Source organism: Euprymna scolopes, chromosome 2 (genome assembly GCF_053919585.1).
Source record: "Euprymna scolopes isolate OS-2025 chromosome 2, ASM5391958v1, whole genome shotgun sequence".
Classification (NCBI taxonomy): domain Eukaryota; kingdom Metazoa; phylum Mollusca; class Cephalopoda; order Sepiida; family Sepiolidae; genus Euprymna; species Euprymna scolopes.
Window position 1 is genome coordinate 37,761,262 of NC_136483.1, and position 24,577 is coordinate 37,785,838.

A 24,577-nucleotide genomic window follows, 5' to 3' on the forward strand; every position below is an offset into this window, starting at 1 on the left:
AAGAAAATATCACTTTTACAATTGATTTTTTCCCAGTACTCTAACCACTGCGCCATGGGTTCTTGCAGACAAGATGATAACAGTAGTCCGATGAATAATAATACAAATAACTAATCCTCATCTCAAAAATTCAGAAATGTCTTTCTAAGATGGTTTAGCATATTAGTCGTTGTAAAAGTTTTTGCTGATTTGCCAGCCTTTGATGTTTGACATAGCTTGCAGGCAGCTGTATTCTTATTCTTGAGATTGACATCTAAATACTTCCAGCAGAAACTGGTTGTCATAATGGCTGAAGGTTGTTGTCAATATTTAGTTAATTTTTACATATTTAAATTACTTGTCTGATATCTAATTAGAAAGTTTATCTAAATGAAATATAAATTATCTAAACCATGTTATCTGTTGCCATGAGACCATACTCTCCGATATTAATTCTCCTTGTCTTGGAGGCAGATGGGGTTAGTATAATAGATGTTCTGGTGTCATGAGACCATACTCCCAGATATTACCACTTTTGGGAAAAGTGTAGTATCTGTTCATTCATTATTATACCAGCATTGTGTACTCCTTTTTGATGAAAGTGAGAGTAGTGTAGTATCTTTTCTGTGATCAGGATACACTTCTCCCGGGCATTATTCCCACCTCTTTTTTTTTTTGAAGGGGGGTGTACTAATGTAATATCTGTTCTCATTCTCATCAGATCATCCTTTTATGCATTACCTTCTCCTTTGAGAGGATCCTAGTATATGTTTGTTGATCGTGATACCATCTCCTTTAGAGGAGTAGTGTAGTATGTTTTCTATAAAGGCATTCATAACTCAAATATTCTTAATTAAAAAATATATATTTCTGTAAATGTTGTAGCTAAAACGTCTTCTACTAGTTGGGGGCTTAATACCTTTGTACTTCTAGAGTGAATTTGAGTTCCAACTTCGGCTCACCAAATTTACAAGACAATTAATGGTTAAGTTTTTTGTATGGACGGGACAAAACCTGTTTTTTTTTTTCTGGGTGAAGAAAAAGAATTCTATCGATGATGAGAATGACAGTAATTTCTCTAACTCAAGAAATTAAACTTTGAATTCCAATTATAAATAAATTAGTGATTGCCACACTTTAAATTATGTGGCAAGGTAACTTGGTATTGTCCAGTCAAATTCTACTTACCTTACCCAGTAAGGAATTTCATATGTTATTTTTTATTAGAATCCCTCTCTTGGGTGATTTTTCTCTCGCCAATCATTAATCTCTCTTCCTCTAGCTTGGCCACAACTTATGTGGTATTCTGTCATGGACGCACCTCTGCATGTTCTCATTGTTCTTATGACCTACATCATTTTTACATGGGACCTACCTCGAGTATTTGACAGATCACTTATCAAACAGTGACAGCCAGCTAGCAGGGTGAACCTCTGACTTTACCACCATCCATTGCAGTTATCAAAATGGGACTGCATTATCTCAGAAAATTCAAAATAATATTTTTTTAAACGCATGTCAATCTTCTGCTGATTCTGATTCCTTGTATTGTCATATCCTATGTGGATCTCCAAATATATACTATCATACCAATTTTTTGCAATTATCCATCCTGTCACTTTGTTAATTTTTGATGTGCCATAAAACAGAACAAACAATCTTTCCTTCAACTCTACCAATCACAAGGTTTGTGTCAACTTAACATTGATCAAAAACAAAAAAAATTTGTATGTCCTTGGCATTTATTTTTCTCCCACCGTGAGAAAATGTGACATAAGGGTCGAGAAATGGAACTGAAAAGTTAGTGATCTTGAGGAGGAGTACTCTGACCTGCAAAAAGTGCCTGAGCAGCCCCGTCTGCATTCCCTAGTAGAGCCACCTGAGGCAATTAACAATAAACTAACTCCTTCTCAAGGAGAGATTGTGAAGCCTTGGAGGGCGGACCTCCTAGAACTGCGCAGGACCAGCATCATACCACAATCAACAGGGAAAGGTCATTATAAGAATGGCCTAGACTCTGTTGACTTTGGTACCGAGGTAAAATACTTATGCAAAATGTCCTATTTTTTAAATGGAATTTTCAAGTTAAATTCGGTTTTTACTGTATCTTTTGTTAATTAAATTGTTAAATGAAATTACTGAATAGTTACCAAATGCCCTGCCCTCTCCATATTAAGAATGTGTTTCTAGATAACGTTATTATTTCAGCACGGTTCGTATTCTGCATAAGTACCAAATCGTGAATGACAACAGGTAAGACTGCTTTTCTTGTGTAAATTCTCACAATCATTTAGGATTTCTTTTTTCACTTTCTTCCACTTTTCCATTTTTCTTTCTTCATTCAACTCTGGCTGGCATTATACTGCTTCTCCTGACTACCTCTTAAAAAAGTCCCCTGTACTAAGATCCTTTTGTAGCCATTTCTTTTTACATACAATTCATTCTTCTCCTTTATTCACTCATTCAGTTTCCTTACTGACACTAACAGTGAAGTGACACTATTTCTATTCCATCCAATGAAATTGTATCCCAATTGAACAGTAGTTTTTTTCTTTTTCATCATCATAGAATCCAGAAAAGCACATGAATGAAAAAAAAAAAAAATGAAGATTTTTTAAATACATAAAAAAAACAACAACAACTACAGTGTCTAAAATGTGTTAATTAAAAAAAAAATGTTCCTTTTTTTTCTTTTTTTTTCCAGATTTACAAAGGGTTGGATATTATTACAAACAAAGTAACTAAAGAAGAGAAAGAAGAATGTCCACACCATTTAATCGACTTTGTCAGCCCAATACACACGAAATACACAGTTGCAGACTTCCAATCAACGTGTATACCTCTTGTATCCTTGAACTATGAAAATAAATGACTCCCCCCTCCTCCATTTTACAATTTTTATGCAATTCTTTTATAAACCATTGCTACAAACTTTGTGTTTGAGCAACATTGCTATTGTTTCATTAATACATTTTTAAACACTCCTCCTCCTCCTCCTCCTCCTCCTCCTCCTCCTTCTCCTTCCTGTTTGGATATTACATACACCCTGGATGAGTTTACTTGGTTTTCCCCAAAGGAGAAAGTTTCTAGGGAATATCAAATTAACAAGTGGTTTTCAGTTGTATGTGTATCCCTTTTTAAGAAAGATGACTTTACAGTTTGTTTTTTTTTTTTGTTTTTTTTTTTGCAGAGTGGTGTCACTGCCCTTTCACACACACCGTCTCATATTCACAAATGGTCACCCATCTCATGCTGACCAAACTTAACAATGTGTTAACGTAATTGTACAGATGATGATTTCAAAATAGTCTCTTATTCTTGCTACTAATCAAAGTGTGGCACAACAGGAAGGAAAGGAGGAAAGAACATGCTTGCATATTAATAGTTAATAATCATGGTTCTTGAGAAAGAAGATTTCTTAATACCTCGTTGGTTATGACAATTTAACAGTAATTGGTCAAGACAAGACTCTTTTGGCTACTACTGTCATGCCCGCTTACTGACAATTGTTTTCATCATAGATTCAGTTTTCACTGCCCTTTGCTTAGTCTTCCTATTTTTTGGGGTTTTTTTCATTTCTGTATAATAAAATTGTCACACAAGTTATCGTCTGACTTTGGAATTCAAAAGTAACTTTTTTAAATTAACTTTGTTTTTTTTTTTAAATATGTTATAATTTTAAATAATTTTATTTAAATGATCAAATGATACCGTAATTCAATTAAACTTTACAAAATCAAATTAAATATTTAAAGATGGAGGAAAAAGAATCTGTCATGCAATAGCTGTGCTAAAACAAAACCTATATTAGTTCATACTATGTCTATTTCGGTGTTAAAAACGAACTTGAAAATTTTTTAAAAATTTATTTAAGAATAATAATAAAAATTAATTTAAGATTTTTAAAACTACATGGTACGATGGTTAGAAATGAAAACTGTCAAGTTAGAATCAAACCTTGCTTTGTTAGCTTAAATGCTATTTAGGTTTAACTTATAAAATCTGTCTGAATAATTTTAGGTTTTTAATGGCAAATGTAACTTTTTAAATTAATTTTTAAATGTATGTTACAATTTTATTCAGTTTTATTCAATTGATGTAATGACCAAACATTCAATTAAACTTCACAAAAATCCGATTTTTAAACAAAAGAAATAGAGAAAAGAACCAGCATGCAACACCTGTTTTAAAAAAGATATAATTTTATACTATGTCCATTTCGTTGTTAAAAAGAAAAAACACAAACTTAAGAGAATTTAATTAATTTAAATTTCAACATTTTGTATGACATTCTATTACTTTTCTTACTCATATATATTCATTCATTGAATTATTTTTCCGAAAATGTAAATATTTTTTTTACAAGAAATTAAATAAAAATGGCAAGGTTGCAATGAGAAAAACAAAAATAAAAGTAGAGATCCTTGGCCAACACCAGGTAAATACAGCTAGTTGTAAATAGAATTAATAGCTGTTTTAAAAAGCCATTTAGCACTTACATTTAAAGCAATGCGAGCTTCATGCTTAGATCCATACACTTCTTTAACTTTTACACCATAGATCGACAGACTGTTAAAAGAGCAGAAACTTCCTGTTATCGTTGGTGGAACAAATTATTATATTGAAGCACTTCTATGGAAATTTCTCATCAAATCAGAAGTAAGTATTGTCTGCTTTTGTATTGTTTTCTAATATACCACACAATTTGAGAAAAACTCCACAGGTCATCTTCTCAGAAAAAATCTGAAAAATTCCAAGGTGTTCTTATTCAAAAATATATATTTTTTATTTATTATACTTCATTTGGTATGTCTTATTTTAATCGATATTTCCAAATCAAGTTTGAACAAAAAAAATAAAAAGTAAGATGAAAAAAAAAGAATGCAATACATGTACACATAAACATACAATTTCACAGAATAAGAGAGTGTGTCATTGGTGTAATGGATACCATTACCTATTACAGAATTAGTTATACCAAAGTAAAATTATATCCGTTCAATTATGTTCAATTAGAGATTAGTACTCTTATGGATGATATTAATTTATGATTTACTCTCAGCTATGAATAAGGTGGACTTGTGTTCAATGAATTGTATGAAATTAACTGTTTACAACAAACAATATATTTCAGCATTTAAAAAATAAAGAGTTGACATATAACATATAAATGATACAAATGAATTAGAATATGTTAGCCATTATCATCATTTGGCAATGTTGGACCTGGTCATAGAGTTTGAGCAATGCTGTACCTGGTCATAGAGTTTGAGCAATGCTGTACCTGGTCGTAGCGATCGGGCAATGCTGTACCTGGTCGTAGCGATCGGGCAATGCTGTACCTGGTCGTAGCGATCGGGCAATGCTGTACCTGGTCGTAGCGATCGGGCAATGCTGTACCTGGTCGTAGCGATCGGGCAATGCTGTACCTGGTCGTAGCGATCGGGCAATGCTGTACCTGGTCGTAGCGATCGGGCAATGCTGTACCTGGTCGTAGCGATCGGGCAATGCTGTACCTGGTCGTAGCGATCGGGCAATGCTGTACCTGGTCGTAGCGATCGGGCAATGCTGTACCTGGTCGTAGCGATCGGGCAATGCTGTACCTGGTCGTAGCGATCGGGCAATGCTAGGCCAAATCTTAACTTGAAGATAACATTATGAATATAAACACATTTCTTTAAAATGTGTTGTTTCTTTCTTCATCATTACCAGCTGGGTATTTTTATATATAAATTAAAAATTAGTCCCTATGTTCACACATGGTTGATTTCCAAGTCCAACCAATGGCACATTTAGAATCATCAGGTTTTAAATGATTAAGTTTTGTTATATTATAATTAGTGTTGGGACGATTAATTAGAATCAGGAATCTGAAAAATTCACACTTTTTTGGGTATTGGAATCGGAAACATTTTCCGATGCCAAAAACGATTCCATTAATTATTATTTTTTTTAATTTGATTTTGGTTTACAAAAAAATCTTCCACCGCTAGTTGTAATAATAAAATAATAAATATTTATTGATTTAAACTTCCAGTAAAACTAAAATCTGTAAATTACTCCCTCTCACAAGTATTTTTACGTTTGAGAAAATATATGCACATTTAGGATGTGTTTGTACAGTAATTAGGACAAAATAATTATTTTATAGTTAAATATTTAGAGATTTATAAAGAATCAGAATCAGTAATTGTATTGGGATCGGGAATTTAGTATGGAATCAGTAATTATATCGGAATTGGGAAAACTATTGGAATTGTCCCATCACTAATTATAATAATCTATAATACAATGTTGGATTACTCTGATTTATTGTATTTTGATTTTTGTCATTACAGGGATGATCATATTTATTGGCACGGTAAAATAAAAGTTAAATTTTGTCTAATAAATTCTAAAAAAAGGGATTAAATTAAAGAAAATAGCAAAGTATATTATGTATTTTTAACTGGCCTTTCCGATGCAGCAATCGGATTTTAGAAAAAATAAATAACAAAGGAACAACAAACATAATTGCAAAAATCCCTTGTTCAAAATTATTGGCACGGCTTTGTTTTTCTTTTAGTATCAGTATAATATCAATCAATTTCCGGTTTACGTGCTTTCTGAACTTTTTTATAGCCATATTATGCTTGTTTAACGAATTCAGTGAATAATTTTTTTCAGATAATTTTTAGATAGCGATTTATTTAAACTATTATAAGTGACTAAATTATAATTTTCAATCGCCATGGTTAAAACTAAGAAACACAGCGAAGACGTCAGGAAGCTTGTTGTAGCATGCCATACCAATGGGGAGGGCTATGATAAGATTTCAAAGAAGCTAAACCTTCCCAAATCCACTGTTAGAGCCATAATAAACAAGTTCAAATCGCAAGGCCACGTTATGAGTTTAGAGGGTAGAGGGAGAAAAAGGATTCTTTCCCCAAGAGATGAACGGAAAATTGTTCGACAAGTAAAACAAAACCCAAGGATCTCTGTTGGGGAGATTGTTGATGAACAGAGCACCTCTGGAGTGAATGTATCTCGACATACAGTTGGTAGAGTTTTGAAGAGAGCTGGTTTAAAATCATGTCGTCCGAGAAAGACTCCCTTATTGAAGCCTATGCACCTGAAAGCAAGGCTAGCCTTTGCAAAACGTCATATTGATAAAGATGTTGCATTCTGGAAACGTGTTCTATGGACTGACGAAACGAAAATAGAGTTATTTGGCCATAATAAAGTGTCTTATATTTACAGAAAATCTGGCGAAGCTTTCCTGCCTAAGAACACCATACCCACAGTGAAGCACGGTGGAGGCAGTTTGATGTTTTGGGGATCCTTTGCTGCCTCTGGACCAGGGCGACTTGTTAAGGTCACAGGTAGCATAAAAAAGGAAGATTATGTTAAAATATTGGATGAAAACCTGAAAGACTCTGCTAAAGAGCTCTCACTTGGTCGTCGTTGGTGGTTCATGCAAGATAATGACCCAAAGCATTCGGCTAAACTGACTAAGAAATGGCTTGAGGACAATCATATTAATGTTTTGGAGTGGCCATCACAAAGCCCAGACCTTAATTCAATTGAAAATTTATGGAGAACATTAAAATTGAGGGTAATGCAAAGGAAGCCTAAGAATCTTATTCAATTGGAGGATTATTGTCAGGAAGAGTGGGCTAAAATTACTACTGAAGAGTGCAACAACTTGGTTGTAAACTATGAAAAGCGACTGAGGAAGGTAATCAAGGCCAAAGGCTATACAATTGATTATTAAATAAATCGTGCCAATAATTTTGAACAAGGGTTTTTTGCAATTATGTTTGTTGTTCCTTTGTTATTTATTTTTTCTAAAATCCGATTGCTGCATCGGAAAGGCCAGTTAAAAATACATAATATACTTTGTTATTTTCTTTAATTTAATCCCTTTTTTAGAATTTATTAGACAAAATTTAACTTTTATTTTACCGTGCCAATAAATATGATCATCACTGTATTTAACACTTGAGAACCATTTTACTTAACAAATGTTTTACTTTTTCAAATGAGTTACTAGTAAGGCAGTAATTGTACACTATTAGCCATGAATGTGTTCAATGAGGCTGTTCATACCTTCATATCTTTCCCAGTTGTTATTTGCAGGAATATCCGGTGTTGCTCAGATCTATCTTTCCTTCTTTCTCTTTTCCACATCCATCTCCCCCACCTCTTTTTCACCTCTGCAAAATCCTTTTCTCTCTTATTTTAATGGATTGATAATAATAATGTAAGCCATTCCCATCACCTTTTTATATAATACTATTATGAAAATGATTACTCTGAGGAAACCTGGCCCAGTTGACTCCCAAACAATGAATAATTATTTTTAAATTTTAAATATTAATTATCAAAATCAATGCTGATCAAAAATGTATCAATGTTGTTGGTGTTTTGTTTTGTAGTTTTTTACTTTTATCTGGATATACAAACATGATGATGATTGCAACGTCTTGTCAGACGAGTGCCACTCCCTCAGACATTTAAAATCCATGAGCCCAAATGCCTGAGGGAGTATCTATACAAATATGATGTTACAGAGTCTTAGCTTTGTACGATAGCTAAGTCTCTCTCTCGGTTCAAAATGTTGAGATCCAGCAACAAGCAAGAGCAAGATAGCCAGCAACAAATTAAATTGCAGACCAGCTTAATGCGGGTAATGGTCTCTCGCTTTATGGTTTTTTAAATCAGAGATTTGCTTCTCCTAGAAAGGTTGCCTTCACCACGACTTACGGGAGCCCTCTCCACCCCAATACACATATACATACACACAAATATACACGGTGCTAGTTGGCCGTTGACCCCGAAAAAGAGTTCATTCGTCCTTTGGAAGGTCTTGTTTTTAATCCTTCAGGGAGACTAGCCACCCTCCTCACCAAACAAGTCTGGTGGGGGAACCAGTTTAGTCGCCGGTGACCCGACCATGAGGCAGGTAGTACTGGGTTACATGGTACCAAGTAGCACATGACATGACCTGACACACAATATACACAAATATACATACATACAGACAGACACACAATTGCCATTTATACAATGGATGTTCAACTTAGTTAAAGCTTAGCCAATGCTGGATAAACTTGCTAGTAATACAATAAGAAGAGAAGTCCAATTATCAGTTAACTTCAGCCCATTTAAAAGACAGGATTTGTACATTGCTACTGGTATTGATGTAGTCCAACAGTCTGTTTCATTCTCAGGGAGATATAGCCCACCCCCAATCAAATAGTCCTGATATTCTTAAGGTGCTATTAAAATGTATAACTTAGCAACTTAATTGACTGACAAAGATTGCCAAGTTCAAATTCTATTGGTCCTTTTGTGTTCTATTATTGCGTAATACACTTTGGAGAGGTATGCCCCTCTCTTACCAATCTTTTTTTATAAAATAACAAGTTGTGTTGATTGTATATGATTTATTTATTTACAATAGATAGTATGTTTTGGCATTAAGTAAACCAAAAAGAATTGGCATGCCATAAAATAGACAAATCAACTAATAAAGTTTCATGTATGTAAAATAAATTATAGTCTATATTTTTTTTACAGATGTTTTTGTTTGTTATTACGTCACTTTTGCCTTTTCATTTCTAGGAGGCAAATCAAATAAAATCATTAAGTGATGATGATGATGATGATGATGACTATACGGAGCCAAATCCACCAAAAAAAATCCGTATTTCTAGCACCAAAGATAATTCTCTGGTGGACGAAAATTCAGAGAAAAATGGTAAGTTACAAAGATTTCTGCATAATATTTTGTACAACCACGTGCTTCACCATTCAAAAACAATTGCTGACTCGCCCAGCACCGTTTGCTGCAGATTTCTTCTTTCATCTTCTATTCTGGCATGCTATTATCTCTCACATTGGTAACTACTGAGAAGGAATGCACAGTACAAGAGAAAACACAGACTCTGAGATATTCCATAGATTTCAGTTGCACTTTGAATGTGTGTGTGACACAATCACTGAAAAGTACCCTCTAACTGCCAACATCTATATCTTAGTCGTCGGCCAAGGTCTCTTTGCCGTCAGTTGACTTCAGCTCATCTCTGCCTCCTAAAGCTCTCCGAATCTGGTCTATGCCACAACTTGCCTTCAACTGTCCCAAGCTAGAAACTGTCCCGAACTAAAGTTTTCGCAGCAACTATAGGACAGTTTTAGGGTATTTTTAGTTTGATAAACTTGACTCATAGAGGTCAAATGTTTGACTTCCTCTAAAATCTCTGACATTCAGACCAGCCTCGTCTGGCATAAGCCCATTCAACATCGTGCATAATTTAAAAAAAGAAGACTTTAAACAAGAATTTATAGTTACGTATATGTATGTGTTTATATATTTATATGTACAGGATTCATTCTTAAATTAACCAATCAGTATCAATTTTGGAACATATCTTCTAGGCATAAGGAGTCTAACCGTGGACTATATTTAGTTTAATTTAGTTTCATACTATGAAGATAATAAAAAGCTGTGAAAATTCAGATACTTTCAATTTTTTTTTAAACTTTAACAATAGATATGAATAAATAAATATTTCCAAAATTTCAGTCTCTTTTTAATATTTTAAAAAATTCTTAGGGGACATATTATGGGCATAACCTCCATTTGAAAATTAAAGTATCTTAGATTTGCATTGAATTTGATCCATAGTCATTAGTAAGGCTATGACAACAGCATATTCTTTTCATTGTTTTGACTCTCGAGTATATGTCCGACAAAGTTAGACACAATCAACCGAAAACCACATCACTCTACATAAAAACATAAGATATCAATGGATATATACCTGAGAATCAAAACAAAGAAAAGAATATGCTGTTGTCATTAGACACTGATTAAGAAAAATTCCTTGAATTTCAATTTTTTTACATTTCTTAAACTCAATATAATATGAGGCAGATAAAATTACAGTCACCGTCTCCTTAATGTCTTCATCTGCTATATTCATTGCTTATGACATGACTAAAATCTTTACATCAAAATCTGATAAGAAATTTCCTCCTCTTGTTCAGTGAAAAATAGGGAGCAACTTGCAGATATCAGAAGCTGGGGCTATCATGCTGAGGTGCAAAGTCTTCATGACCAACTTAAGGAGGTTGATCCAGCCAGTGCTCAGAAAATCCATCCAAATGACCAGCGTAAAATAATCAGGTTTGTATCTTGCATCTAATTTGCAGATATTAGTTCTTATTTTTTTTAAATTTTTAATTTGTTTATTTAGTCAAACTTCTGCATGTAAAGTGGGGTATATTTAAATATCATAATTAAAATGTTATTATATTCAATATCCAAATTTGGTACAATCCAATATTACTCTTAGTAGTAATAGTAATTGTTATATTCCTAAATACTTAGGAAATAAAGACAAACGTGAGTTACACCGAGTGGTATGTGTAATGGGGTTTATTTATAATACAGAAACGTAAGGCTGCTCGCCTAAGGTAAATAGAAGTACATAGTAACAAGTATGGGGAAGAAAGTCTGATAATCAACACGTAAGACTATCCGTCTTACTGCGACTGCTTGTCTGCCGCTGTCTGCCAAACAGTCCAATATATATATACAGTTTGTAACCGGTGTATAGCCAGTTATGTTCCTTCACAACACCTCCCCCTGAAGCTGAAATCTTCCTGATTTTAGCTTAAATACCTCTTCCTTTTAGGGTCAGGGCTTAATCTCCTGGTAACTTTTCTCTTTCTTGCGCTTTTCCTTCTGGTCAGCGTTACCCGGGGTAAAGGTTTCTGTCCAGCCCGTATGGTCGGTTCAGGCGAAATATTCATTGTTTGCGGTACACACGCTGGTTTTGGTATATCAAAAATATCGCACAATGTTTCCATTGGTGTCTCTTCCACATTTGGAGACAGTCTGGGACGTATTTGATTTCTGTGTCTTTTGCAGACAAAACTTAATCCTTGGATGGTATAGACCATGCTCCCAATCCTTTTTTTGATAATACCTTCAACCCACTGATTTCGTCCATTTTGAAAATTTTTGAAATATATATTTTCACCTGGGGAGAAGCACTTGGTATTAAGGTTTTCTTTTTTGAAAACTTTCTTTTTCTCTGGTAGCAGCCTATCGAAGACAGATCTTATCTTTCTTGCAAACATTAGCTCAGCCGGGGAAGAATTGACATTATTATTAGGATTTGGTGTCACCCTGTAAATTGCTAAAAATGTTTGAATACATTGTTCGTCTGTGTCCGTAGTAAGATTTTTCTTAAGTGCCCTTTTAAACGTATCTACAAATTTTTCGGCCAACCCATTCGATCGTGGATGGTACACAGGTGCTGTCATATGTAGAATATTTAGTGAGTCACAGAATTCTTTGAATTCATGAGCAGTAAATGCTGTTCCATTATCGCTCACTAAGGTTTTTGGCACTCCAAAACGGCTAAAAATTTCATTAAGCGCACTCACAGTGTTTTTTGCTGTTGGATGTCTAAACTTAAATATTTCTGGCCATTTTGAAAAAGAATCTACAATAATCAAGTAAAAATAACCATTTATAGGTCCCGCATAATCAATATGCAGACGTGACCAGGGTAGGTCCGTCTTTGGCCATGGCGTCGTTTTTACTGGAGGATCTCGAGCTGCTAATTGACATCCTCTGCATGTCTTGACACATTTTTCAACTTCCTTGTCCATACCAGGCCAGTACACATATCCTCTCATAAGGGATTTCATTCTCGAAATGCCCGGATGACCTGTATGAAATTCCTTCAGAATTTTCCTCTGTAACGTTAGTGGAATTACGATCCTCTCACCATACATGAGCACATCTTCACAGATGGAAAAAGGCGTTGTTTGATCTACCTTTTTATTTTTTTTTATCCATCCCAATTGATTTTTCATTTTCTTAATGAAAATGTCATTTACTGCCTCTTTTTTATTTTTTCGAAAGTTACCGGAAGTTCACGTATCATATTACACATTGAACTTGTACATTCACTTTCGTCTTTAAGCGCAGCAATTACCGTTTCTTCGAAACTTTCGCTTCTTTTAGGGATCAACCGTGATAATGCATCTGCGTGTCCTAACTTTTTTGAGGATACATGTTCCATCTTAAACTGATAGTTTAAGAGGGTTATAGCCCATCGCTGTAATCGATTCGCAGTATGTGTGGGAATGCCTTTCTTTGATCCAAATATGGTAAGTAGGGGTTTATGGTCGGTTTGCAAAATAAAAGATCGTCCATGGAGAAATCGATTGTACTTTGTAATTCCAAATATTATCGACAGCGCCTCTTTTTCAATTTGGCTGTAATTTTTCTCCGCTGCAACCAACGTTCTTGAAGCATGGGCGATAGCTTTTGTCCTACCATCCTCATACTTGTGAAGTAATACAGCGCCAACACCGTAATCACTGGCATCCGTTGCTAGTATTAGTTCCTTTTCTGGATTGAAATGTGCCAATGCTAAGTCTGACAGTAGACATCTTTTGATATTTTGGAAAGCAGATTCACATTCCTTATTCCAGTTCCATTTAACACCCTTTTTCAGTAACTCGTTAAGAGGAGCTCTTAAATTATGTATGTTAGGGATGTAAATTGCATAGTATTGAACTAATCCCAAAAACGATTTTAATTTTGTCACTGAATCTGGAGCAGGCATCTTTTCAATTGCTTCAGTCCTTTGTGGATCCGGTCTTCGACCCTCTTTGTCGATTATTTGACCTAGATATTTAATTTTTTTCATAAAAAAATCGCATTTTTCTGGGCTCAATTTAAAACCAAATTCCTGTATTCTTTTGAATACTTCTTTTACATGCTTCTTATGATCTTGCAAATTTTCACTTTTAATTAGGATATCGTCAAGGTAGGCCATTGAAAATTCCAACCCTGCCAGCATCGTGTCCATAATTTGCTGGAAAATAGCAGGAACAACCTTTAATCCAAAAGGAAGCCTCTTTAGCTTAAAAATGCCCTTATGAGTATTTATGCCTAAGTATTTGGAGCATTCATCGCTGATCTTAATTTGCAAGTAAGCATCTGAGAGGTCTATCTTAGAAAAAATTTTTCCTCCGTTAAGCTTAGAGAACAGATCTTCTGCGGACGGAAGGGGATAATTATGGTCCAATAGACAGTCATTTAAACCCGTTGAAAAATCTCCACAGACCCTTATTCTGTTATTTTTTTTCTTTACATACACGGTTGGACTTGCCCAATCTGTGTGGTTAACTTTTTCAATGACTTCCAGTTGTTGAAGTCTATCCAACTCTTTTTCGATTGCGTCCATCGCTGAAAAAGGCACATTCCTTTTAGGTTTGAATACTGGAGTGGCATTTTTCTTTAATTCAAATTTTGCCTCTGTCTTAATACAGAGTCCTAGTCCTTCGGCAAAAACATTGGGAAATTCAGTTTTCAAATCCTTCAGGAAGTCTTCCCTTTGGTTTGCTTTTTCTGCAGTTAAAACGTTACAAAACGAATTTATGGGTTTCTCCCATAAATTAAACAGGACAATCCAATCTACCCCAAACAGGCATGTATTCTTTCCTGGTACGACGTACACTTTGGATTTATGAGTCTGGTTAGCGAATGTCACTTTGCATTTTAATTCTCCCTTGAACTCTAATCTTTTGCCGCACACACTTCTCGCCGTCTTTCTGGTTTTCGTTAATTCAGGTCGACCTATCCTTTTCCATATATCTTCATTTATAATACTAATATCTGCACCGCTATCCAGAAGCAATGTAACCAGATGTCCATTTATCCGAACATCAACATATTTCCGTCTTTCGCAGCTTTTTTCTTTATTCATGCGAAGCGTATTTACATTATCGGTCCCTTGTCTTTTCTTCTGGGCACAGTATGTTCCCTTGTGACCTCTGAGACCACATTCATAACATATTTTGTTCCTAAACCAGCAGGTCTTATTGTTGTGTCTTAAACTACCACAACATTTACACTTTAGCTTTGGGTCTTTGTATCCTTTAAGGATCCTGTGTTCTTGGAACCTGGACTTTCTTGTGGTCCCTTGCCTTTTTACTTGCTGCACCTTAAAAATATTTTTCTCTTCAATGCGAGTGTTGTCTTTCTTTATGTTAATCAGACGTTGACACTCTTCAGTGACTTTTTGCAATGTTATGTTAGGATCCGCCTCCATAATTGTTAGGATCCGTGAACGTATATCTTTGTCCCTTGGTGCTGTGAGACCTTGTACAAAGATTAAACATTTAAATTGGTCTGCGGAAATTTCATTCAATTTAAATGATTCGCATAAACAGTTCACAGTGCAAGCATATTCTAGATAGTCTTCAGCTTCTGCCTTCTGAATGTTCAAACATTTGTATCTAGAGTGAAATAGGCTATCCCTTTTATCAAATATTTTCGACAAGGTACTAATTGTTTCCTCGAACAAAACCTCCTCCGGTTTTTTTGGTAGAATTAGATTTGCATACTTGGTGTTTTCATCAGTACCCAGTTTTTGTAGTAGCAGGGTAACTTTTTCCTCATCGGTCCAGTCTAAACATCTTTTCGTAAAAATTGTTTCGTATCTTCTGTAGTATGCAGGGAAAGTAACACCAGTATCCGGGGAGTAACAAAATTCCGTTAGTGAATTTGAAATACCCTCGGCAGAAAAATTAGTCTTCTTCCCGGTCGACGTTAGAATTAGCTTTTCTAAATTCTTTTGCTGTGTCGACATTTGTCGTTGTAGTATGTTTGTTTGTTCTTGTTGTGCCTCTAAAGTTTTTTGTGTTCTTTCTTGTTGTTGTTGCAGCTGTTGCTGTTGTTGTTGAATTTGTTGTTGTTGTTGTTGTTGCGCTAAAAATTGTTGAGTCATTTTTGTCTGTTCCTGGATGCTAAGGGCTAGAGCCTTAGTTAACTCTGCTAATTGTTCCATGTTAGCTTCTAGTACAAAAATGTCTTTTCGAATTCTACACAATAATTCCAAAGAAAAATCGTAAATTTACGTATATCGTAAATTAGTAGCAATATGCAGACACAACACGTTTCAACAAAGTTCATCCATAGTAATTCAACAGGCTTTGTAAAATAATTCTTTTTTTTTTTTTTTTTTTTTTTTTTTTTTTTTTTTCAACAACGTAAGTTCATACACAAAATATTTCTTACTTCCCACGACAAATAGTTCCAATTATTTATATAAAGGCAATAACAAACAATTAATTTTCCAAAAAAAAAAAAAAATATATGGCTGCCGTTCCCACGTGGCATAAAATGGTACAATAGTCGTTGTATTTATATTTTTTCTTTCGAAACTCGTAATCCTTTAGTGTAGTTTCGAATTCAACTTGCGACCATTTTTTTTTTTTTTTTTTTTTTTTTTTACTTGTCAAAATAAATATAAATTCCACTTTACCTTGAACATGTTTCTATAATTTCTTGTGAGTTCTTTACGAAGAAAAATCCGTACTTTTCGCTACTTTAGGTAGGAAAAATTTTTAAATTCATTGACGCACGTGGTCAAAAATCCTTGTGTAGTTTGTTTTTTTCGTAAAACAAAAAATCCTTGCATTGTACACAGTCCTTGGTACGGTAATTTATCTCTGTTAAGAGAAAGAACATCCTTTCGTCGCCATTGTTATATTCCTAAATACTTAGGAAATAAAGACAAACGTGAGTTACACCGAGTGGTATGTGTAATGGGGTTTATTTATAATACAGAAACGTAAGGCTGCTCGCCTAAGGTAAATAGAAGTACATAGTAACAAGTATGGGGAAGAAAGTCTGATAATCAACACGTAAGACTATCCGTCTTACTGCGACTGCTTGTCTGCCGCTGTCTGCCAAACAGTCCAATATATATATACAGTTTGTAACCGGTGTATAGCCAGTTATGTTCCTTCACAACAGTAATAATAATAATATTCTTCATGAGAACAGTAGTCCAATTAATCCAACTAATATGAACAATAATTCCTCATCTAAAAAGTTCAGAACTGTAATACAATTTTTGTGTTTATGGTGTTGAACTACCATTTTTATTATCTTTAAATTAGTGTTCAAAATCGGACTTAAATTTTTAACATTATTTTTCCAAATTATATTTTTGGAAAATAATTTTGAAATTTTCCAAAAGTTGAATGAAAAACATAATATTTGTTCTGTTTCCATTTCAGGGCTCTGGAAGTTTTTGGTAAACATGGCGTTCCTATGAGTCAAATTCTGGGTGAACAGCACAAAGAAGTTGGCGTGTCTGCCATGAGTGGTCCTTTACGTTATCCAAATAGCTGCATATTCTGGGTACAATGTGAGCAAGAAGGTAGTTCAATTTTCACAGATACTACACTTTGATCTGAGATTAGATATTTTTATGTACACTATTTCAACTGTTCTTCTATCGAGGCAGATTGTTTTCATTTCATGTTTTTCTTTAAATATGTAATTAATTTTTGTTTTTATATTTCTTTACTTGGAATTCAACCTGACAATCTCAGGGGAAAATCTATATAAATTTCAAAATATTGATGATTTTATAAATAAACTAGAAGAAAACCCGTCCTAGGACAAGTAAAATTAATTTCCCAAATGGTTTTGCACCATTTTTATATCCTCTTATGAAGATTAAAATCAAAATATAATGCTACTAAACCTTATTTCTAGAATCCTTATTCTACTTTTTGATCCAAATTCATTACATGATTTACAAAAATCAGAGGTATCTGAATTTTCACAAAAGTCTTTCCCTCCTCTTTCAATCTTTCGCATACAGCTTAAACTAAATATAGCCTACCTTACTCACCCTTGCAACTAGTAACTTTGTTTCAAAAGTCATAATGATCTGTTAATTAGTTTAGGTGTGAATCCTATATGTACAAACACATATACACATACCTAACTAAAGAGAGATTAAAAAAAAGTAACAGACCAAGTTACGTGTTCATCAATGTTTTCATCTTTATTGTAAGACTTTATCTGGATGAATGAAATTAAGAAAACAAAACACCAGTACAAATATTTGAAAAAATATTTTTGATGTAATGAAATGTATGACCCTGTTCCATTTCAGAAATGAAAAAAGTAATTGGAAATTCAAAAAAGGGCGGGGAGGCATAACGTTGTGAAAGAGAGTAAGATTTTTTTTTTTATAACGTTATATAGTGGATAAGAAAACATCTCCAAAACAAACCAATTTCCAATGCAGGCATATACACTGTTCCTTTCCAAAATTGCCATTATATATTCATTGGTGAAACCCAACATAAATTAGAGAAAAGGCTCGATGAACATAAAAATGATATAAGAAATAGCAATTCTCTGAATGCATTATTCTCTCATTCAGCGCAGCATAATCATACTTTTGACTAGCAAAAATAGTTAAATTTATTTCAAATAAACCGAGGCAGAGACTTCTTGAATCAGCACATCACAAATTCAAGCACAATTAAACAATGTGGAGGCTTCTGTAATGTACCGCCATTAGAAGTAAACTACTATTAAAAGAACATGATTTAATTTTAGACATAGGTTAACTCTCTCACACCATAGAAAACACCTCCCATAATAATTAATACATATAATCAGTCAATAAATTACATAATAAAAATACACTCATTTCAGTTACACATCTATATTTGAATTATAATGGACATATTCGTTCCAAAAAGAATATGAATTTTATCATATCTTTTTAAATATATGAACGGCTATATGACGTTATAAAAAAAAAAAGTCTTACTCGCTTTCACAACGCCATGCCCCCTCCATTTTGAATTTCCAACGACTTTTTTTATTTCTAAAATGGAACAGAGTAGTACCTTTCATTACATCAAAAATATATTTTCAAATAATTGTTTTGTTTTTTTTAATTTCATTCAACCAGAAGAAGTCTCCAATAAAGACAAAACGTTGATGAACACATAAATTGGTTTGTTCCTTTTTTTTTTTTATCTCTCTATCTCGTCAGAATGCTATTTCCATTATTCTCATCATATAGATAGATAGTCTGAAATTCCCTTCTTTTTTTTTTTTTACATAGGCATCACCACTTATCAAGACCAAGACGCCACTTGAGGATAAGGGTTAAAGAATGTACAGTAGAAATTGGACAATATAGTAATTGTTAGTAATGGAAATTCGGTAAATTTGTTAACTTATATGGAAAATAACGATGAAGCAGAGACAAACTCGCAACATCTCTTCTGTGAGAAAGAGATTGCAGGGAAGAGAAAAAGACATCCCCTACGAGGCTATGAAGTCTATTTTGAACTCTATCAAGGCAGGAGAAATCCTTTCTAGTAGCTCCTTCCCAGATGTGGCAACAGTACTCCATCCTTGGACATACCTGGGTCTTATATAGATAGAGAATTGCATCAGCAATGAGATATCTACTGGATCGATAGAAGGATCCCACCATTTTTCCAGCGACCTTGGCAACAGATTTAATGTATGTGTTCCATTTAAAATCAGGAGTAAAGGTCAAGCCCAGAAGCTTGTCAAAACATGAGGCCTCCCCAATATGAGAGCCATTCATTTCAATTGATGCCAGATGGGGGTCAGAGCGTTGATGAAGTAAAGATAAAAGCTTTGTTTTAGATGCATTAAAGGTAACAATCCACCTCTTTCCCCATTGAACCACTTGCTCAAGATCGGAGGAGAGAGAATCGGAGAGAACTTGGTCGTTTATGGTCCCTTAATCAAATGTAAAAGAAATAATTCAGCAAATAAAAAAATGTTTTGTTTTGGATTAATTAAATTAAAAAGCTGAAAGGGCTAAGTTTAAAAAATTGAAAGAGAACATTAACACTTTAAAATAATAAGATTTAATAGAAATTAATAAAATAAATAAATTACTTAAATTTTATTGTCAATTAATAATCACAAAGGGATGACATTCTCCATTTTCAATAATGAGGATCAGCAAAGTACATGCAAGTCAAATACATATTTCAGGCTGAGATCAATTTAAACAATTTCCTTCAGATCAATTTCTAATCAATTTTTTTTTCCTCATAAACAAACTTTAATTTCTTAAAAGAAAAATAAACAGTTCCAAAAAGGTTCTGATTATTTTTTATATTTTCAGATTGACACCAAATGTGATATATATATATATAGAGAGAGAGAGAGAGAGAGAGATCTACTATTATATAAAAGGAACTTTGTGTATGAGTTCATTCTCTATGGACTCCGAAATGGCTGAGCCAATTTTTATGAACTTTCACACAAATGTGCTTTATGTATATAGCAGTGTTCTTAGATAGGCTTTGTATCGAAATGTCTTCGATAAGTATCAATAATTGAAAAAAATCTGATGAAAGACAGAACAGGATATTTTGACTAAAGTTAGCACCTTACACAACCTAACGTCACAAGTGCATTTGAGAAGTTTTATTACCACACAAACAGAAAGGCCCGGCATATGAAATCAACAGTAGGTTTTTTGATATAACAGGAGCATGTTCAAAATGAATGTTTCTGTTTAAAGTACAATTAAACCATGATGTTCGACTTTGCCATTTTAAACTTAAATTCAAGGCATTACTACCACACAAGCAGAAAGGTTAGGCATATAAAATCAGCAGTAGGTTCTTTGATATGACAATAGTCCATTCGAAATGAATTTTTCTGTTTAGAGCAGAATTGAAGCATGATACTTGGCTTTTGCATTTTAAACTTTAATTCGAGTCATTATTAGGGCTATGACAAGAGAATATTCTTTTCATTATTTTGACTCTCGAGTATATATCAGTTAATATCTTATATGTTTTTAGATAGTAATGTGGTTCTCGATTGATTAACTGTATTTGTGTCGAATATATACTTGAGTCAAAACAATGAAAAGAATATTCTCTTGTCATAGCCCTAGTCATTATACATAAAATAATTTTATAAAATTAACAGTGGGTTCTCTACAGTGCAATGTAAACAATGCATTTTGAAGTAAGTCAGTGTGAGGAGGCATGTAAAGCTTCATTCAACTAGAGAAAGCAATCAATCAAATTGACTGAAAAATGGGAGATTTCACCGATTTTGATGACTAAAAATATTGGAGTTTGAAACATTTGTTGATCATTATTCAATCCCGAGCAACGTCTTGTCTCCCTAAACACCTCTGGAACACGAGAAAACGTGTAAGAAGCTTCCCCACCAATACCTGCTTCCTTAAAATGCCCCATCTCAGCAGCAAGATCACAACGGCTATCCGCAGAGCTATCAGAAGAGAGGGTCTCAATATGCTACTAGCCCACTCCAGACCATCCCTTAGACAGAAGCTCTCTAAATGCAAGCACGAGGACCCACCACCATGCACACTGGCAAATTGCCCCGTATACCCTGCAACCATCTGCCACCGCACACATGTAGTATACAGACTAGAATGCGCTGCCTGCAGAAAATTCTACATGGGCAGCACCACGAGACCCCTACACATAAGAATCAAGGAACACACACAAACACAAGCATCATCATTCCACAAACACCTCAACACCTGCAGAAACACTAATATATCTATTAAAGTCGATATTTTAACCACAGAACGAAATATTGGGAATCTTCGCATAAAAGAATCATCACTAATATCCAAATTACGGCCAGAACTCAATAACAGACTGGAGCTCGGATTTTCATTCATTATATAACTTTACATCGGCTCCCACCAAAGACTTACCATTACAACCCTAACCCATTAGAACAGGTACACCACTGCACACCGCTCATACACCAACTCACAGTCCAGACAGGACCTTACTACAAGCTTCCTCCCATATAAATTATATATACAAAAAATAAAAAAATAAAAGAAATTTAATAAATAAGTGATATATATAAAAACAAAAAATAATTAAAAAAAAATAGTTAACTGAAGTAACATAAACAACTTTTAAAAAAAAACCCACCTATTCAAACCGTAATAACACTAACAACAAACACAAATAAATTAATAAACAATAACAATAAAAAATTAAATGGAAAAACAAATGTCCCATCTATTACCGATTATAGTTTTATGAAATTAAATAAATTAACAACTCCCAAGGAATGTCAACCCAGTGCCCCCTTTCCCACCTATCTTCCTATTCCTATTCCTGACAACTGCAACACCAACCTAAACACCTAGCAGCCGCTGGGAGCGAACCATCCCAAACCCCCCCACCCTCCCCTCCTCTTTCACATCCCACTCCTACTTTTATCCTTCAAAAGCTAACCAGACACAACTTACTAACGACTTACATGACCTAGATACACAAAGTCATCCCACCTAATACATGTCAGCAGGAAAAAAATAAATAAATAAATAAATAATAATAATAAAGACAACAAAATAGACAGAAAACATCAAAATTTAAAAAAAGCTCACGCTAAAGCAACGAGTTATAAACTAAAAAAAAACATAAATAAAAATAAATAAAATATAAACATGTTAATTACCTAATCAGACAATACATAAATCCCCTCCTCACATTTGCTCCGAGGCCCCACACAGTTATCCAACTTCCGCTCCATCATCTACCATGCTTTGAATCGATCTGTCACGTCTACCATTTGAAAAGGGAATTTTTTCCAAAATTAATAATGGATATTGTCGCAGAGTAAGTAAGACATCTGTAGCTAATACAACCGAATAAATATATGTATATATAAACATATATGTATGTACTTACTGATTTGTAAATTGCCACTTGTTCTTGCCTCCTTTCACCAACAACGACTATATCTCATTCCTCGCATTGTGATAGCCTTCTAAATCTCTACTATATATATATATATATATATATATATATATATATATATATATATATATATATACAGGGTGACCCAAAAAAAACCGGCCCCAACTCTAATTAGGCCCCCGTTTCATAGTGTTTTGTCTAAATGAAATGAAACTCTGGTCATAACTAGTTTATTATATTCAAAACATCACATCAAAACACTAGAGTCTTTGGCCTTTTTTTCTCCGTTGTACAGCATATGTTCTAGATGGCCTCCATTTAGCTTTTGTTTTTTTTTTTGGGGGGGGGTCACCCTGTATATATATATATATATATATATATATATATATATATATATATATATAACATTAGAGAGTCTATGTAGATCAACCGACATTTCTATATTTTGCTAGAAAATGTTAAAACGGTGGTTAATCCACGTAAACTCAGTGTTTATATAATTTTAGTTATAAACTCTGCTCACATATTGAGCACTTTTGAAAAATATTATTCTTTTAGTTCAATATATTTAAACTTTATTAGCTAATTATATATATATATATATATATATATAATTTAATTGCAGAAATTCCACACTGGACCAAATTACAGTAGGTTTGCAATAACAGATGCCACATACAAATTTATTATGTCTAAACTTTTACCCACCATCTCATGTAACTTTTGAACGCCGTTACAGACACATTTATTCCTTATAATAAAATCCTATCTTACTTCCCTCGTGCGACATCATCACGATTGCTAGACGAAGTAGTGACTATTTTCCCCTCTACATGAAAAGTTCTTCCACTATCCCAGTAAGGACCGGGTAAATATATAACCATTATAACTATATTGATCTGACACCCTTATTAACTGGATTAAATACTCAGACACCTACAACTACCATTGCAATTCACTATTCAAAAATAATGATTTCTCCTCAATAACATTCCACTTATTCTCATTGGCTGTGACCATGAAATTCTATTCTACCGGATTGTACACAATCATACAAAAAATGAACACAGCAGCCCTTAATCAATATGGCCGATCAATCGCCATGCATTGTTTTAAATCATTTATAATTTACTATTGTTGCTTTTCCTTTATTTTACAGACTGATTTTTACAAAAAATTAGCCATAACATTTACTTACAAGTTACACATGCCATTACACATTATTTGGATTAACATTATTTACACATTAATGTTCTACTTAATTGAACACATACTTTGTGACCATCACCGAATAAAATATTGCGATGATATTTTTCTCAGTGATGGTCACAAAGTATGTGTTCAACTCAGTAATTGAAAACTGATCCCCGAAAATAAAAGTCATAAAAAAGTTTTTTTTTACAATTTTACTTTTTTCTTATCTGAAAGTTAAGTTTGTTCTCGATGAGATTAACGTGAAAAAAGAAAAAAATGTAAATTGTAAAATTGGGGGGGGGGGCTTATAAGCGTTCACCAAATCTCTTAATAACAGAGTTGTAGTAGCCCCGTACATCAAAGTGGCACCAAGCCTAAATTGGAGTGACTAGACAAAAAATAAATAAATAATTATTTCTCACTTTCGAAATCATAAAAAAAACTATTTCTTTTTATAGAAAACACATTTTCACGCTCTAAGCGTGAATTACATCCAAATAAATTATCATTTGCATTACTTTTCATTCAGTCTGTATTTTACTACATTTACGCCATTTTTTTTTTTTTATGCCGCTAAAGTACAAATTTCCCCTTTACGGAAATACTTATTTGTTATATATTGGCTTTTTTAAAAAAATTTTATTATAGTTGTTTTTGTTTAATTCTCTTTTCAGGACTCCTTTTCCACATTACTTAGACATTAACTTTTTTTTTTTTAGGTCCTTTTTTTACCTTACCACCAAATACACTATTTCCTTTAAACTGATGATTTCTATAGGTTTTAGACTATGCTGAATAAGACAATCTATTTTAA

At 33.6% G+C, this 24,577-nt stretch overlaps 1 protein-coding gene across 1 annotated transcript in view; it reads left to right on the forward strand.

Moving 5' to 3' along the window:
* LOC145291150 (tRNA dimethylallyltransferase-like) overlaps positions 1-24,577 on the forward strand; it is a 163,099-nt gene that overhangs the window by 90,244 nt on the left and 48,278 nt on the right. Inside the window, exons 2-6 of the mRNA XM_080136677.1 lie at positions 2,684-2,824; positions 4,540-4,638; positions 9,586-9,721; positions 11,011-11,149; positions 17,077-17,219. Coding sequence (XP_079992803.1) covers positions 2,684-2,824; positions 4,540-4,638; positions 9,586-9,721; positions 11,011-11,149; positions 17,077-17,219 — 658 coding nt within the window. The remainder of the gene's footprint in view (positions 1-2,683; positions 2,825-4,539; positions 4,639-9,585; positions 9,722-11,010; positions 11,150-17,076; positions 17,220-24,577) is intronic.